This window comes from Sapajus apella, unplaced genomic scaffold (assembly GCF_009761245.1).
Source record: "Sapajus apella isolate SASKATOON/1434 unplaced genomic scaffold, GSC_monkey_1.0 scaffold2, whole genome shotgun sequence".
In the NCBI taxonomy this organism is placed as follows: domain Eukaryota; kingdom Metazoa; phylum Chordata; class Mammalia; order Primates; family Cebidae; genus Sapajus; species Sapajus apella.
Window position 1 is genome coordinate 63,242,774 of NW_022436942.1, and position 16,158 is coordinate 63,258,931.

General features: G+C 40.9%; 1 protein-coding gene across 1 annotated transcript in view; it reads right to left on the minus strand.

Moving 5' to 3' along the window:
- Positions 1 to 5,812: 5,812 nt before the first annotated feature.
- The window catches only part of ALDH1L2 (aldehyde dehydrogenase 1 family member L2), a 73,523-nt gene continuing 63,177 nt past the window's right edge, over positions 5,813 to 16,158 (minus strand). The window contains exons 22-23 of the mRNA XM_032299973.1: positions 12,866 to 13,065; positions 5,813 to 10,508 (exon numbers count right to left, since the gene is read on the minus strand). Coding sequence (XP_032155864.1) covers positions 10,453 to 10,508; positions 12,866 to 13,065 — 256 coding nt within the window. The 3' untranslated portion in view covers positions 5,813 to 10,452. The remainder of the gene's footprint in view (positions 10,509 to 12,865; positions 13,066 to 16,158) is intronic.

A 16,158-nucleotide genomic window follows, 5' to 3' on the forward strand; every position in this document is an offset into this window, starting at 1 on the left:
GTCAACTGTATTTATTCTCAAACGTGCCTATTTTTATTTTAAAAATTCCTTTCTAGTTTGAGTTGGGAAAACTGATGCTTGGTAGTATAATCACTGTTGGTGACAGTGCCAGTCATACAATGCATGTAGAATTTACTGGTTGGGAAAATTAGTTTTTAGTTGATTTTTTTTTTTTTTTGTAAAGCAAAACTTACCTGAGCTATTAAAACTGTTCCACACAGTTGCCAACAGCTCAAAACCTATCATATTTAGAAAATAGGGACATCACAGGAAAATTAGGAGGGTATGGTACAAAGAGGGACAACAGTTTGTTTTCTCTTCCAAAGGTCAGAATGATCTTAGGCTGAGTCATCTTTCTGTCCTATTCTTGGTCTTATTAAATTTATTTGGGTCTCATCTGCCATGAGCCTGAATTTTGCTCAGGAAAGAGGCCTGAGAATTTAAGGACTATCTGTGAGTCTGTAGAGCTGATGGAACTTGCCAGTGTTTTCAGGTTTTTCTTTGAATTCTGTTCTTTCCAGTTCCTCACATTGGCCTGAGGCTTCTTGTAATGTTCTGAAGTAATTATCCAGGTCCTTTCTGGTCTTTCTTGTTGGAAATTGGAACCAGCTCACCTTAACTGTGACTCACTTGCTAAATGTGTAAAGAAATGAACAGATCTGAAACAAGATTTTTTTCAGCTGGAAAGAGTACACCAAAACTGTACACAGCCATGATGAATTATTGGCATAAATACTTATTTAAAGATTTTCTTCTACTGGATGCTGTGCTACCTTGTGTGAACAGTTGCATTTGTCTATTTTACTACTTGCCATAGTGTGTGGTACACAGTAGGCATGGAATAATGATAATAAATGAATTAAGTGGATGCATGAAGGTGTACAGGATACTTCAAGCCATCATAGACTGTTTCAGGCAGGAGAACATGAAGGTGTCATTTCAAATACAGTTGTTACTGTCAGTTTTGCTTTCCACAATTTCAGCTACCCGTGGTCAACCACAATATAAAAATATTAAATGAACATTCTAGAAATAAACAATATGTAAGTTTTAAGTTGCTGAATAATGCAATGAAATCTTAGGCTTTCCCACTTCGTCTCGCCTGGGACATGAATTACATGATATTCACACTGTAAATGTTACCCACCCTTAGTCACCTAGTAGCCATCTGGATTCTCAGACTGAAAACAGTATGTATAGAGTTCTGTTCTATGCAGTGTTTCAGGCATCCCCTGGGGGTCTTAGAATGGATCCCCCATGGATAAAGAGAGACTATTTGTATAATCTGGTAAAATGGATGAATTATTCATAAACAATGTGAGAACCAACCATCATGTGCCAAGATGAATTATATATGGATTAGGGATATAAATGTAAAAAAAATTTATAAGGTCTCATACCAAAATATAGATTTATATTTAATAAAATAAGAAAGGTTTTTTAAAAGCATAACATCAGAGCCTAAAGTAAAGGAAAAGAGTGGAAAATTCATCCCCATAAATATTAAAAACTAGTGGGTTGCAAAGAAATTCAAAAGGGAAATACTGGGAAAAATACCTGAAACATGACAAAGGGTATCATTAATACATCATTGGCTTTTACATTTTAGAGAAAAATGACTGATACCTAAATAGTGAAAAGACCATAGGAAATGAACAAGTAATTCACAGAAAAAAAGTTCAACTCCATTTATCAGAGAAATGCAAATGAAATCAAGATTGCATTCTTCACCTATCAAACTAGCAGATGCAACAATAGCTGGTACTTACCGAGCTATTTCTTTGTTAGCCACTATTCTGAGTTAAGAGTTACCACCACTCTTACAAATGTAAAGGCTAATGGAGTTGTAAATTTAACTTTTGAGGACTTTATTATATGTATGTGTATTAGTCTGTTCTCACACTGCTAATAAGGACATACCCAAGACTGGGTAATTTATAAAGGAAAAGAGGTTTAATGGACTCACTGTTCCACATGGCTGAGGAGACCTCACAATTGTGATAGAGGGCAAAGGGGAGGAAAGTCATGTCTTTTATGTTGGCAGGCAAGAGAGGTTGTGTAGGGGAACTCCCCTTTATAAAACCATCAGATCTCAAGAGACTTATTCAAATGAGAACAGCATGGGAAAGACTAGCCCCTCTGATTCAATTGCCTCTCACCAGGTCCCTCCCACAACACGTGGGAATTATGGAAGCAACAATTCAAGATGAGATTTGGGTGGGGACACAGCCAAACCATATCCGGTATGTTATGGCCTTATCTAACGGTTGTGTTGTTTGTAAGCAGTTTGCCCTACAGTGTGTGAAAAGTGCATCACAGTTGTGCTTTGGTTGTCCAACCGTTTGCTTACTCTGACTGATGCTTAGGTGTGAAATGATGGCAGTCATTTGGAGAACAGTTGCACTCCTAAAATGAATGAAATGTTCTCTTCAAACTTGTGGAGTACCATCTTTCTATGGCTCTGTGGCAGTTATAGATCAGAAAATTAGGCGTAATGGCTTTTGAAGCAAAAATGTCATTCTGAATAAATTTTCCATCTGTTCCAATAACATTTTAATTGTGCATCAAATATGGTACTTATTTTTAAAAACTGCCTAGCAGGTTAGTTTGTGTTACTGTGCCTGTATCCATGACTATGATAAGAAATGTAAGAAAAGGCCGGGCATGGTCATTCACGCCTATAATCCCAGCACTTTGGGAGGCCGAGGTGGGTGGATCTCCTGAGGTCAGGAGTTCCAGACCAGCCTGGCCAACATGGAGAAACCCTGTCTCTACTAAAAATACAAAAACGAGCCATGTGTGGTCGTACATGTCCATAATCCCAGCTACTTGGGAGGCTAAGGCAGAATTGCTTGAACCCAGGAGGCAAAGGTTGCAGGGAGCCAAGATCATGCCACTGCACTCCAGCCTGGGTGATAGAGAGAGACTCTGTCTCAAAAAACAGAAACAAATGTCAGAAAAGAGGTTTTGTATTTCTCTCGCTGCCTAGCATAGTGCCTTTCACTCAGTTAGAATATACAATAAATGTTCATTAAACTAACTATTGTTTCCTTCTCTTTATGTCAACAAAATAATTCAGCTTAAAATCAGTTCACAATCCTGGGTCAAAATCCTGAAGCAAAAAGACAGGATATATATGATTTGTAGACTTTTCCCAAAAGTTTTTTTTTATATTATTATTTTTTAATTGAGATGGAGTCTCGCTCTGTAGCCCAGGCTGGAGTGCAGTGACATGATCTCGGCTCACTCCAACGTCTGCCTCCCAGGTCCCAGTTCAAGCAATTCTTCTACCTCAGCCTCCCAAGTGGCTGGGATTATGAACCACCATGCCCTGCTAATTTTTGTAATTTTTAGTAGAGACGGGGTTTCACCATGTTGGCCAGTCTGGTCTTGAACTCCTGACCTCGTGATCCACCTGCCTCAGCCTCCCAAAGTGCTGGGATTACAGGTGAGAGCCACCATGTCCAGCCTTCCCAAAAGTTTTAATGTTGGAATCTTTGTGTTTGACTCCCCACCATCTGTTCATGGAAAACTCGTGCCAGTTATTGGTTTAGGAATGGGCACATGATGTGAACCTAACCAATGAGGCTTGAGGAAAGTCCGTAGACTTTTGGAAAGGGAAGTGCAGTCATGTGCTGCATAATGATATTTTGGTCAACAGTGGACCACATATACAGCACTGGTGTCATAAGATTATAATACTGTATTTTTACTGTACCTTTTCTATATATAGATATTTTTAGATATACAAATATTGACTGTTGCGTTACAGTTGCTACAGTATTTACTAGAGTAACATGCTATACAGGTTTATAGCTTGGGAGCAATAGGCTGTATCATACAGCCTAGGCATGTCATAGGCTATACCATCTAGGTTTGTGTAAGTACACTATGATGTTCACATGACAAAATTGCCACAGGATTGCTGAGAAGGAGTCATGTGACACATGGCTATTTCTCATTCCTAGAAAGGAAGCACATGACGAGATGATTATTGTATCAAAGAGCCTAGGTGTGTTGTAGGCTATACCATCTAGGTTTGTGTAAGTATACTATGATGTTCACATGACAAAATCACCTAATGTTGCATTGCTCAGAAGGAATTGTGACACATGACTGTATTTCTCATTCCTAGAAAGGAGGCACATGACAAAATGATTCCTTTTAGAAGAAAGGACAAGATATCTTAGTGAGGCAGGAAATTTTCCCTGACCCCTTCGTGGGTGGGAACTGGAGTGCACAGTGCTAGAACTAGCCAGTGCTTCAGTGCCAGAAGGGGCAGACTCCACTTGCTGGGTCCTGCTGTGTTCCCCTCGTAGGAATGGGAGTGCAGGTTAGTGAGTGCAGGAGCCTGCTGAGTGCTTTAGGGCACTGGCAGGAGCAAAACTCCATGTAGCCTCGTGGCATCACCTAGGGGGCTGCCTACGACCCCTGAAACCCCAGAAAGAGTGTTACAGTCCATGCTCTTTTAGCTTTGCTGTCTGTAGATGGCTTAAGTGTTAACAGCTCAGTGGAGGGTCAGTGTGACAGCCTTTTGCACCTACACCTGAATTCTTGTCCAGCATCCAGGAGGAATGAGGTGGCATGAAAATTGGAGAGGGTAAATGCAAGGGATTTTATTGCTGATTAAAGTGGCTCTCAGCAGGAAGGGGAGCTGGAAAGGGGATGGAATGGGAAGATAATCTTCCCCCAGAGTCCAGCCATTCCTGGCCTGGCTGGCCTCCTCTTTGAAGCAACACCATCAAGCTGTCCCTCTGAAGTCAAGCTGCTTCTCTCCAAATCCAACCATAGTCTTTGATGGCCAGCTGCTGCTCCTCTTCTCCTCTCTCTATTGGCGGGGGCTGGGGTTTTCATGGGCATAGGATGGGTGTAGGGTGGACCATGGGTGGTTTTGGAAAAGGCAACATTTGAGCAGGAAAACAGGAATGCATGTTCTCATTTTGGGCTGTGGTTCCAGGGTTAAGGGTGGGGCCCTCGTTGTGGACCCATTCTCTTCTGCCCAGAATTTTCCTGTATCTTGTCCCTATCATTATGATAGGATATGATTACTGGAACTTCTTTCTTGTGTCCATGAATGGAGCCAGCTCTTGAGGGTAAAGTGAGCACACCATAGATAGAGAGGAGCAAAGAACATTATTGAGTCACTGCATTAAATAACCTGTATACTGCACTATTGCTGGGCTCTGTTTTTGGTGGCAGAATAAATTTTCTCTTTTTCTTTTTTTAGAAAAAAGGCTGGGCATGGTGGCTCATGCCTGTAATCCCAGCACTTTGGGAAGCTGAGGTGGGCGGGTCACCTGAGGTCAGGAGTTCGAGACCAGCATGGCCAACATAGTGAAACCCCGTCTCTACTAAAAATACAAAAATTATCCGGACACAGTGGCACATGCCCATAATCCCGGCCACTTGGGAGGTTGAGGCACAAGAATCGCTTGAACCCAGAAGATAGAGTTTGCAGTGAGCCAAGATCGCGCCACTGCACCCAAGCCTGGGTGACAGAGTGAGACGCCATCTCAAAAAAAAAAAAAAAAAAAAAGGCTATCACCTTATGAGGTATGCTTATATTCCCTTCACAGCTGAGAAAATTGGCATAGAGATACTAAGTGCATAACTTATAATATACAATGGTGGCAAAGATTTGGGGAAATTGTTGGTGGAATTGTTGATTCAGGAATTCCACTTCCAGGTATTTGTCCTAATTACATAAGTATAGCTTTGATCATAAATTTTATATAAGATTTATTGTGACATTTAAAATAGCAAAAAGCAAATCTAAATGTCCAACAATAGAGAACATGTTGAATTAAAGCCATTGAAATATGCAGAATTGTGTTTATTGATTAACATAGATGTGTATGATATATTGTTAATTGAAAAAGCAGGTAACAAAGTAATATACAGTATTATGTTAATTCTGTTAAAAATGTATAGATATTCATAGAAAAAGTTTGGAACAATCTCAAATATCATCTGTAGGTTATTTCTATTTGGAGATAATCAAATAGATTTTTGGGTTGACTCAACAAATTTTGGCTGAGTCAATCTTTCCTATTTTATAAATTTTTTTACATAATTGGGTATTTAATCATTTTTTAAAATCTCAGGCATTATTTGTATGATAATAATAATAATTTAATCCCCCTTATCTCTCATGTCTCATCTCTTATCCATCATCCCTCATATCCTACTCTCAGCCCAGCTTTATTTTCTTGGAGGGCAGGTATGGGGAACCCAATTTTGTTCCTTACCTCTAGCCAATTCCACAAAAGCTTTTACAGATAATGTCCATTTGCTTTTTTTTTTTTTTAGTTTAACCAATACTTAATATGTGCCTGCAGCTTACTACCCAGGCCCTGATTTAGGTATTAGGATTAAAAACTATCTCAACTTGATGAAAACCACTGGATTCATTGCTTGAAAACCTGTTCTGCTACTTAATAGCTGTGTGATTTGAGCAGGTTACTTAACCTTTCCATTTGAAAGCAAACATTTATTGAGCTCCTATTACATATCAGGACTGCAGATACAGTTTTAAACAATGCAAGTACCTGTTCATGAAACTTACATTCTAATGGGAGAAGATCATTGATTAATATACAACAGGTAGTGATAAGTGCTATGAAAATAACGTGGGATAAAAAGAAGAAAGAATGACAGCAGACGGGGTATGAATGTGAGGGCATATGGCTTATTTTAGAAAGCGTAGTCAGGGGACGTGTCTCTAATCAGATATTTGAGGAGAGACAGTAGGAAGTGAGCCAGCCCACCATGATATTGTGTATGGGCAAGAGTTGCAGGAGGCAGTGGTGTGCTGGTGCTGGTTGTATTTGTTCTGATGGCATGCATCTCTTCCCAAACTCTGTGTTTAGTGAAGACAAATTAGTAGCTCAAAAATAGCCTTGATGAGAATATTTACACACAGATACCTGCAAATGATACAAATAAGGGCTCCCCCCCGCTTCTGAGAACTACTTGAATATTTAATAATATTAATATTTTACTTGAATATTAAGTAAAATATTCAATACTTAAATATTTTACCAGCACGCCCCTGGGAAGAGGAACATTAAGGACAGAGACCTCGAGGCAGGAGCAGGCTTATTCAGTTGAGGAAGTCAAGGCAGTCAGGATGGTGGAACAGAATGAGAGGGAAATTGACAGCAGATGAGGTCACAGGTAGCCAGGAGCAGGACTGGTAGGCCATGGTAAATCCACTGGACTTTGATCTAAATGAATTGGGGGCCATTGACAGGTTTTAAACAGAGGAGTGACACCATGTGACTTAGGCTTTGAACAGGACTACACAAGAGAGGAATCCAGAAGACCAGTTGGGAGACTTGAGCAAAATGGTAGGAAAGAGGTAGCAGGCTGGGTACAGTGGCTCATGCCTGGAATCCCAGCATTTTGGGAGACTGAGGCAGGTGGGTCACTTGAGGTCAGGAGTTTGAGACCAGCCTGGCCAACATGGTGAAACTCTATCTCTACTTAGCCAGGTGTAGTGGCACATGCCTGTAATCCCAGCTACTTGGAAAGCTAAAGCATGAGAATTGCTTGAACCCAAGAGGTGGAGGTTGCAGTGAGCCAAGACTGTACCACTGCACTGCAGCCTAGGCAACAAGAACAAAACTTGTTGGCTCAAAAAAAAAGAGGTAAGATGGCTTAGGGGGAGAGGTAGTAAGAGAAGCATCTCAACATCTTCATTTTTTCAGACATTGTGAAGATTAAACAGCATTTAAAACATGCTTAGCCTAAGGTCTTGCACATAGGAGGCCCTCAATAAATGGTAGCTGTTGTATTATTGACAGAAGGCCTGTCCTGGAGTGGGGAGTGTTGCTCATATCTAGTTAGGAAGGCAAGTAATTTTAGCACCAAGTGATAAGTGCTATGTTTGAGACAAGTGGGAGCGTTGAGAAGAGACACTTAGCCCAGCTAGGGGTAGGATAGGCCAGGAAGGGTGTTACAGCAAAAAGGGGACAGCTTTAGCAAAGGCATGGGGATGGGGAATTAGAAGGAAAGTGGAAATGCTTAAAGTGTCCACACCTCCCAACTCACATGATAATAAGATCACAGCTTCATCCTTTAGCTTAGCAAAATAATCTGTGATCTGAAGCAAGAGTGATGATTTTATTACTCTGTGTGTTAATTAAATCACCCAGCAGGCTGGGGATCGTGATGTTCCAATTCCAGTTCACTTGGTAACTTTATGTATTACACTGAGCCTTTAATTCTGATCAGCCAGATATAAAAATGTAAGCTGGTACGAAATGTTTAGAACTTGCTATGGAGAGAGGAGTTCGTAATCTGGGGCCCCAGCATGGCCTTTGGGAGGTCTGTGAACCCCTTGAAGATATTTGCAGAATTCTGTGCGTGCACATGAATTTGGGGGTCGAAGTGGGACGTAAAGAGTTCATAGCTTTTATCAGATTCCCAAAGAGTTTTGCAGCCCAGAGAATATTTTAAACGCTGCTACTGAGACGAATATTAGAAGGTAAAGTAAAATCAGTCTAGAAGAACAGGCATGTTTTTGTCTGCCACTCCATCTATCATTAAAATAATTTGATTAAATCATATTCTGAATCACATGAAATTAGTTGAAACATTTCACTTCAAAGTGATTGCTTATAAAACGGCTTTTGTCACTTTTATTTAAATATGAACTGTCATCTTGGGCCCTGTGAATATTCATTCCAACTTAGAATTTCCGCTGTGCCAAACTCTGGGATGGTAAATGATCTATAGTATAATAAAAAGTGCTGCCAGGCCAAATTCGCTCTATTTATCGTGCTGGAATCAAACCTGCTCTTCTTCCCTTTGAAAATGTTCTCTGCCTCTGATTTTGTGTTTATTTTTTATTGATTCTCTACAATCCCCTCATGTTATACTGCCAAGTCTCCAAAATGACAAATATTCCCTAAGGGCATCTTCAAACCCAAAGAAAAAGGAATGTTGACTAAAATTTTATTTTTAAAGGAGGATGGATAGAGTGTCATTGTTCTGGCTATCTTCTGGAAACTCCTGTGATTCAGAAATTTGCCTTCTTCTGGTCACACATAGATGGTGAAAATGTACTCACCTGACTACTTCTGTCTCCCAAGGGGAAAAGGGCTATTAATAGTTTCCATTTCAACGCTATGATCCAAATGCCCTGTTAAGTTCATTATGTATATTATCTCACTGAATCCTTGCAACACCTGCTGAGATAGAGATTTGATTCTCATTTTATACTCAACCTAGGCGCTGAGATAGTAGATTACTACCTTGCCCAAGATCACATAGCCAATAAGCAGCAGAACCAATAGGTGGAAAAATGGAAAGTAAGATGTCCCGTGAAGGATGAGCAAGCTGCCCAAAGAAAAGCACCCCTTTTCCTTGTGCCATTGCCATTTTTCATTACGTGGCATTTTTCAGTGCTGCCATATCAGGCCATGCGTCGAAACAATGGATGAGAAAAATAGTCTAGGAATTGATGATTGAAGAGGATTGGGGGAAATGAATTCATCTAGTTAATTAAACTATCTCAGTATCTTTTAAAAATAATGACAGAGGAAAACAGAGTTAAATTTGAGTACTTACTATGAGCAAAGCGTTAATGTGAGATGCTTTACTTACATTATTGCAAGAATTCTCCTATTAAGGGTCCTGAGGAAGGCATTAGTATCCCTGTTTTACACATAGGGAAGCAGAGGCTCAGAGGAGTTGCAAGTTTCCCAGAATCACAGAGATACTAAGATGGTATGGGATGAACCAGGATCAGCCTTCAAAGCCTATTTACTTTCTACTATATCATACATAAAATTCACTTCAAAAGCTATTTACTAAAATTTAAACTATTTGGGGGCCAACCATCACGTCGTTAAATTCTGTATACTCCTCAGGACAGAACGACCTAGGAGGTGCTCAAAACATGTTGATCACCCATCACAGTGGGTTAAAAAATGGAACATCAAAGGCACAAAGATGTATCTTTTTCCAAATACTAAAAAAGAACTACCTTCACATTCCTTCCAGGTTATACTGTTCCTTAGAAGCAGACTTATAGAAAACCTGTTTAATAACTCCCCTATGTATGGTTCAGAGGTTAAAAACCTGTACATATTATACAAAGTTTCCAATAAATGCACCTTGTGTATTGTAACTGCATGGTACTGACATTCAAGATGTAAACCATGAATAGGTTTGCCTAGGTAGGGGAAAAGCAGCTTGGTTTTTTTAGAAATACTTATGATATACAGTATAATCAAATCCTAAGAACTTCAAATCACTGGACGGTGTATTAGAAAATGCTCAGGCACGAGTGTCAGTGCTTTGACGTGGCCTGACCCTCGTCATGGTCCATCCGTGTATTTTTTGGTTTGTGGCTCACACCTCCTGCCTCAGCATACCCAGGCTTCTTAAGAGTGTCCAGAGTTGAAAAGCGCTGTCTGTGAAGGCTTTCCTGATGATGGTGCTGCTCTAATATTCCAGCGTCACCGTCTTGGTTTTGAGATATTCATTTAGAGCTTCCTCACCTAGGGAAGAGAAAAGCAGTTGATGGACCACGTTCAAAGGCAGACGTGATGTCTTCAGACCTTCAGACATAGGTATACGTAGGCGTATAGATCACTAAGCAAATGAAATGTGGCCTACGCCAGTGCTGCTCACAATTTAAAGTTCATACTAACCATCTGAAGACTGTGTTAAGCTGCAGATCCTGATCTGATTAAGTCTGGTGTGGGCCCAGAAGTTATGTGTTTGTCACTGTCCCTGATGATGCTGATGCTAGTGGTCCATGGACCACTCTTGGAATAATAACAGCCCAGACCAGCTACCAGGTCTTCTAAGGGGTAGAGAGTGTTGGTTGATCAGCTGCAAACCAAAACCCCTCTCTTTTATTTCCTTACTTGATGACAGATTCTGACTTTTTCTCCATTTAAGCTAAACAGAATTAACCAGAATACTGTCTTCTAGATTATATTAATTAAAGCAGAACTGAGCACAGAAAAGTTTGACATCACGTGGTTCAATCTTATTTTAAAGATAAGGAAAATTCAGTTTATGTTGTTTGTTGGAAACACAGGGGAACCTGTCTAGGCAGAAAATAAATAGGCCTGCCTTTCTTTGAGTATTTCTATTTTAAGCCAGTACAGTCATCAATCTCTACAGCAGTTAAAGGGCAGTGGGTACCATGGAGGAACTAGTGAGTGTGTGATTCTGGAAGCTGAGCTAAAACAAGGGCTGTCAACTTTGTCCCCACATTAGAATCACTCAGGGAGCTTTTAAGACTTCTGACCCCAGGTCACACCCTAGGCCAATTAGGTCAGTGTCTCTGTAGTTTTTGAAGCTCCCAGGTGGTTTGAATCCGCATGCAGCTAAAGTTGACAACCACTGAGCTAAGGGGTTTTAAAATTGGGGGAGGAAGCCGGGCGCGGTGGCTCACGCCTGTAATCCCAGCACTTTGGGAGGCCAAGGTGGGCGGATCACCTCAGGTTGGCAGTTAAGAGACCAGCCTGACCAATGTGGACAAACCCCGTCTCTACTAAAAATACAAAAAATTAGCCAGGCATGGTGGCGCATGCCTGTAATCCCAGCTACTCAAGAGGCTGAGTCAGGAGATCACTTGAACCTGGGAGGTGGAGGTTGCTGTGAGCCTAGATCGCGCCATTGCACTCCAACCTGGGCAACAAAAGCAAAACTCCGTCCCAAAAAAAGGCAATTGGGGGAGGAAAAAAAAATGAGGAAAACTGGTATTTTATGGTAAAACAGAACTGAAACTGGTCGAATACTCTCTTAAAAGGTGAAACAGGGATGCCTCACTTTCTAATAATAAGTTCCCTAAGAAAGTCTACCACTGTGATTTGGATTCAGGCATAAAAACCAGATTAAAGACATGGAAAAGGGGGTGGAAAAAAGCCCTTACCTTCACCTAGTGGAATTTAAAATGAGAACTACTTTTACTGCTGCAAATACATTGCCAAAGTCATTAGGAAAGAAAAAATGTAAAAAAAAAAAAAAAAAATACTCCAAATGAACTAAACTTATATTTGCAGACTGTAATTTCCGTAAATCACAAACATTTCAGTTTTTGAAACAATATGCCAGACTGAGGGGAATAAGAGATGCGCTCCTCAGCCAGGCTGCTTGGCTTTGAATTCTCTCTGCTAGTGCCTGCCTGGCTCTGTGACTTGAGGCAACTCACCCAGCCTCTCTGAGCCCCATTTTCCTGTTCTGTACAATAAGATAATAATAGAACCTATCCCTCTGAGCTCATGTGAGAATTGCTTTTGCTTATACAGGTTAAGTAGAATGGGGCCTGACATGTGTTTAGCATGGAAAGTAAGCTATTGCTTGAAAGGTGTTAGTGTCACTGCTCGTGGTGAATTACATTTTGGGCCTTTTACAAACTCTAAGCCTTACTGCTCAGACTCCCACAAAACCCTGCCAATTGCAGGGTTTTTTCAGTGTTGACTCTGAAAGCCTGCCAAGGAGCTCCAAGACAGGATTTATTCTTGGAACCTGCTGGTTATTACTCTCCACCCTTTTTCCTCTCTTGGTTCCATTTGGTCTCGTGAAAGCTGACCCAAGTTCATGCCGGATGTCAGATTAAACACCGAACATATTTCAGCTAAAGTATATTTTTGCAATTTCTTTTTCCTTTCAAACATGAATCTTTTGAAAAGAAAACTTCCCACACAATTTGTATACTTGTCTGTATGTATGGCATGTTCAATGGAAATGTTTAATATTTTTAAAAACCAGTGCTCTTATAAACCTAGATCCGATTGCCGTATAGGAAATACCCCTCAAAACCATATACAAGGCATGAAACAGAGCACATTTTTTCTGTGATGTAACAAAGGGAATGTGAAGTAGAAAAGTAGAGACATACCTAAGTCTTTTCCAAAGCCAGATTGTTTAACTCCGCCAAATGGGGCCGCCACATCTGTCTTGTTGTATGTGTTAATAAAAACAGTTCCTGCTTCTAGTTTTTCACTCGCATACATAGCTTTGTTTATGTCTCTTGTAAAAACCCCTGAGGCCAAACCATACTCTGTATTATTTGCTCGCTGCAACACTCCATCGATGTCCCTATGTTTTTAGGAAGACATAAAACTTAATTAAATGTAAAGCAAAAGACTCATTTTATATTCTGAAAATTTTCCCATCTATGCTAGAAAGAGGAAAACATTACTGCCATCTGCTTAAATTTATTTTTATTTTTGTTTTTGTTTTTAGAGAGCAGACATTGCTTTGTCACCTAGGCTGCAGTGCAGTGGCACAATCATAGCTCAGTGCAGCCTCCATCTCCTGGGGCTCCAGTGATCCTCCCACCTCAGCCTCCCGGGTAGCAGGGACTACAGGGACGTGCCACCATGCCCAGCTACTTTAAAAAATATATATTTCTAGAGACAGGGTCTCCCTGTGTTGCCCAGGCTGATCTCAAACTCCTGGCCTCAAGCTATCCCCCAGCCATGGCCTTGCCAAGTGTTGGGATTACAGGCATGAGCCACTGCACCCAGCCTGATTAAACTGTTTTTTTAAGACAAGCAGCGTGATTGTGATTATACTGATTAAATTTTTATAAATGAAAAATTTCAGGCTTATACTAAAAGACAGTCCCAAAGAAATATTACAAGTCTAGTATCACATTTTTCATATATGTCATCCAACACTTTTTAAAATCCAACCCAAAGTCATATTCAGTATTCTTCAGTGGTTCTCATTCATGATCTCCCTACTTCCTCCCCTCTCCCATGGGCCCCACTACATGGAGCTTTAGAGTGTCCTCCCTGTTTCCTTCCATCTCTTCAGATTTTGCACTCAAGGTTCAAGCCTCCTTCAGTGCCTGAAGCCGTTTCAGATCCCACCAGGGTCACTGTCGAGGTGGCAGAGTAGGGTAGTTCTATGAGAGGGCTCTGCAGCCAGACTGCCTGCTGACCTTGGGTAAATGACTGCATCTCCCCATGCCCTCATGTATTATTGTGAAAAATGGAAGTAGTAATAAAAGGACCTGTCTAGTTGTCATGAGGATGAAATGAACAAATCATGCCTAGAACACAATAAATATTCAATAAAAGCCAGCTACCATCAGGTAGCACATATTTTTCTAAGTAGAACCAACTATATAGTGCCGGCTTAACTCCTCCTCTATGTAATGGTTTGCCCTCCATAAATTAGAAGATGGAAGCTCCCCAAGGGCAGGGATAACGTCTCATGTATCTCTTTATACTATAGTGTTGAATCATCAAATGAGAGTGAATCGGACGGCATGTGCTTATTCCATAAAATAGGTCCCGTGATTTCCCTGCTTTTGACTTAGTTTGTATACACATCCAAGTAGGTGAAGACAGAAACCTGCTCTTTTCTCAGTTCTAATGTGCCTGTCATAGTTTATGTCACCTTCTTCTAGTGTGATCCTAATGCTTAAAAACACACACATTTTCTACAATATGGCCAGCAAATACAAGCCAGGTTTTTGTTTTGTTTTGCTTTGTTTTTTGAGATGGAGTCTCACTCTGTCACCCAGGCTGGAGTGCAGTGGCATGATTTCAGCTTACTGCAACCTTCGCCTTCTGGGTTCAAGCAATTCTCCTGCCTCAGCCTCCCAAGTAGCTGGGATTACAGGCACATGCCGCCACACCCAGCTAATTTTTGTGTTTTTAGTACAGACGGGGTTTCACTATGTTGGCCAGGCTGGTCTTGAACTCCTGACCTCAAGTGATCCACCCACCTTGGCCTCCCAAAGTTCTGGGATTACAGGCGTGAGTTACTGCGCCTGGCCAAGCCAGGTATTTCATTTGGTGCTCCAGCAAAGACACAGAATCTGTTCCAAAACTGGAGGAAAAATTCGGGCTGAATTTATTGAGAGACAGCACAGGTTTCAATGTAGTGCCTTATGAAGGGATTTTCAAAGGCATCTTGACTATCCACAATTTTAACTGCACAAGAAATTTTTCTTGCACAAGAAATCTGGAACCTAACTTGGAGTGAACTTGGACTCTACTAAAATTCTAACACTTCTTGATGCATTGCACATGGTAGGGACCCAAATATTTATAGAATGGACTAGAGGGAGAAAGATGGTTTTACGCCATTTCTTGAGGACTATCGAGAAACAGCATAGCTCCATTGCACGTTGTTTACATCTACAGGAATGACAAGCATATATTGATGGCAGCAGCAAAAGGAAATACTTGGCTTTTTAATACTCAGAATGACCTAAGGAGGTAGACATTGTTACCAAACCATACTCTGTATTATTTGCTCACTGCAACACTCTAACGATATCCTTATGTTTATAGGAAGACACAAAACTTCATTACATGTAAAGCAAAAGACTCATTTTATGTTCTGAAAAATTTCCATCTATGCTAAAAACAGGACAACATTACTGCCATCTGCTTAATTTTTTTTTCTTTTTTTCTTTCTTTCTTTTTTTTTTTTTGAGACCCGGTAGTGCTCTGTCTCCTAGGCTGCAGTGCAATGGCACAATCATAGCTCACTGCAGCCTCCATCTCCTTGGGTTTAAATGGTCCTCCCACCTCAGCCTCCCAGGTAGCTGGGACTATAGGCACATGCCACCATACCCAGCTAATTAAAAAAAATGTTTTGTAGAGACAGGGTCTCCCTGTGTTGCCCAGGCTGATCTCAAACTCCTGGCCTCAAGCTATCCTCCCACAGTGGTCTTGCAAAGTGTTGGGATTACAGGCGTGAGGTGCAGTGGTTAAGTAATTGGCCCAAGCTCACAGAAGTAGGAGGGGAGGAGGCAGACTTTGTCCTCTGACCCACTGCACCATCCTGCCTCTGACCCTCTGTGGACTAACTGTGCATCTCTTTGTCTGTCTCCCCTGTTAGATAGTAACCTCCTTAAGGACAGGGGCTTTGACTTATCTATGTTGCAGTAGATTCCCTTAAAACTTGACTTCTAATGCCTGCACATTTAATACCAAGACTATCCCATGGGAGAATGAATGAGAAATGAGACAGCAGGCATCCTTGGATGGATGTATCAAAAGGTTACTCACTAAGCCTTATAGTCCCCTAAAATCTTTTTTTTTATTGCATTTTAGGTTTTGGGGTACATGTGAAGAACGTGCAAGATTGTTGCATAGGTATACACATGGCAGTGTGATTTGCTGCCTTCCTCCCCCTCACCTATATCTGGCATTTCTCCCCATGCCA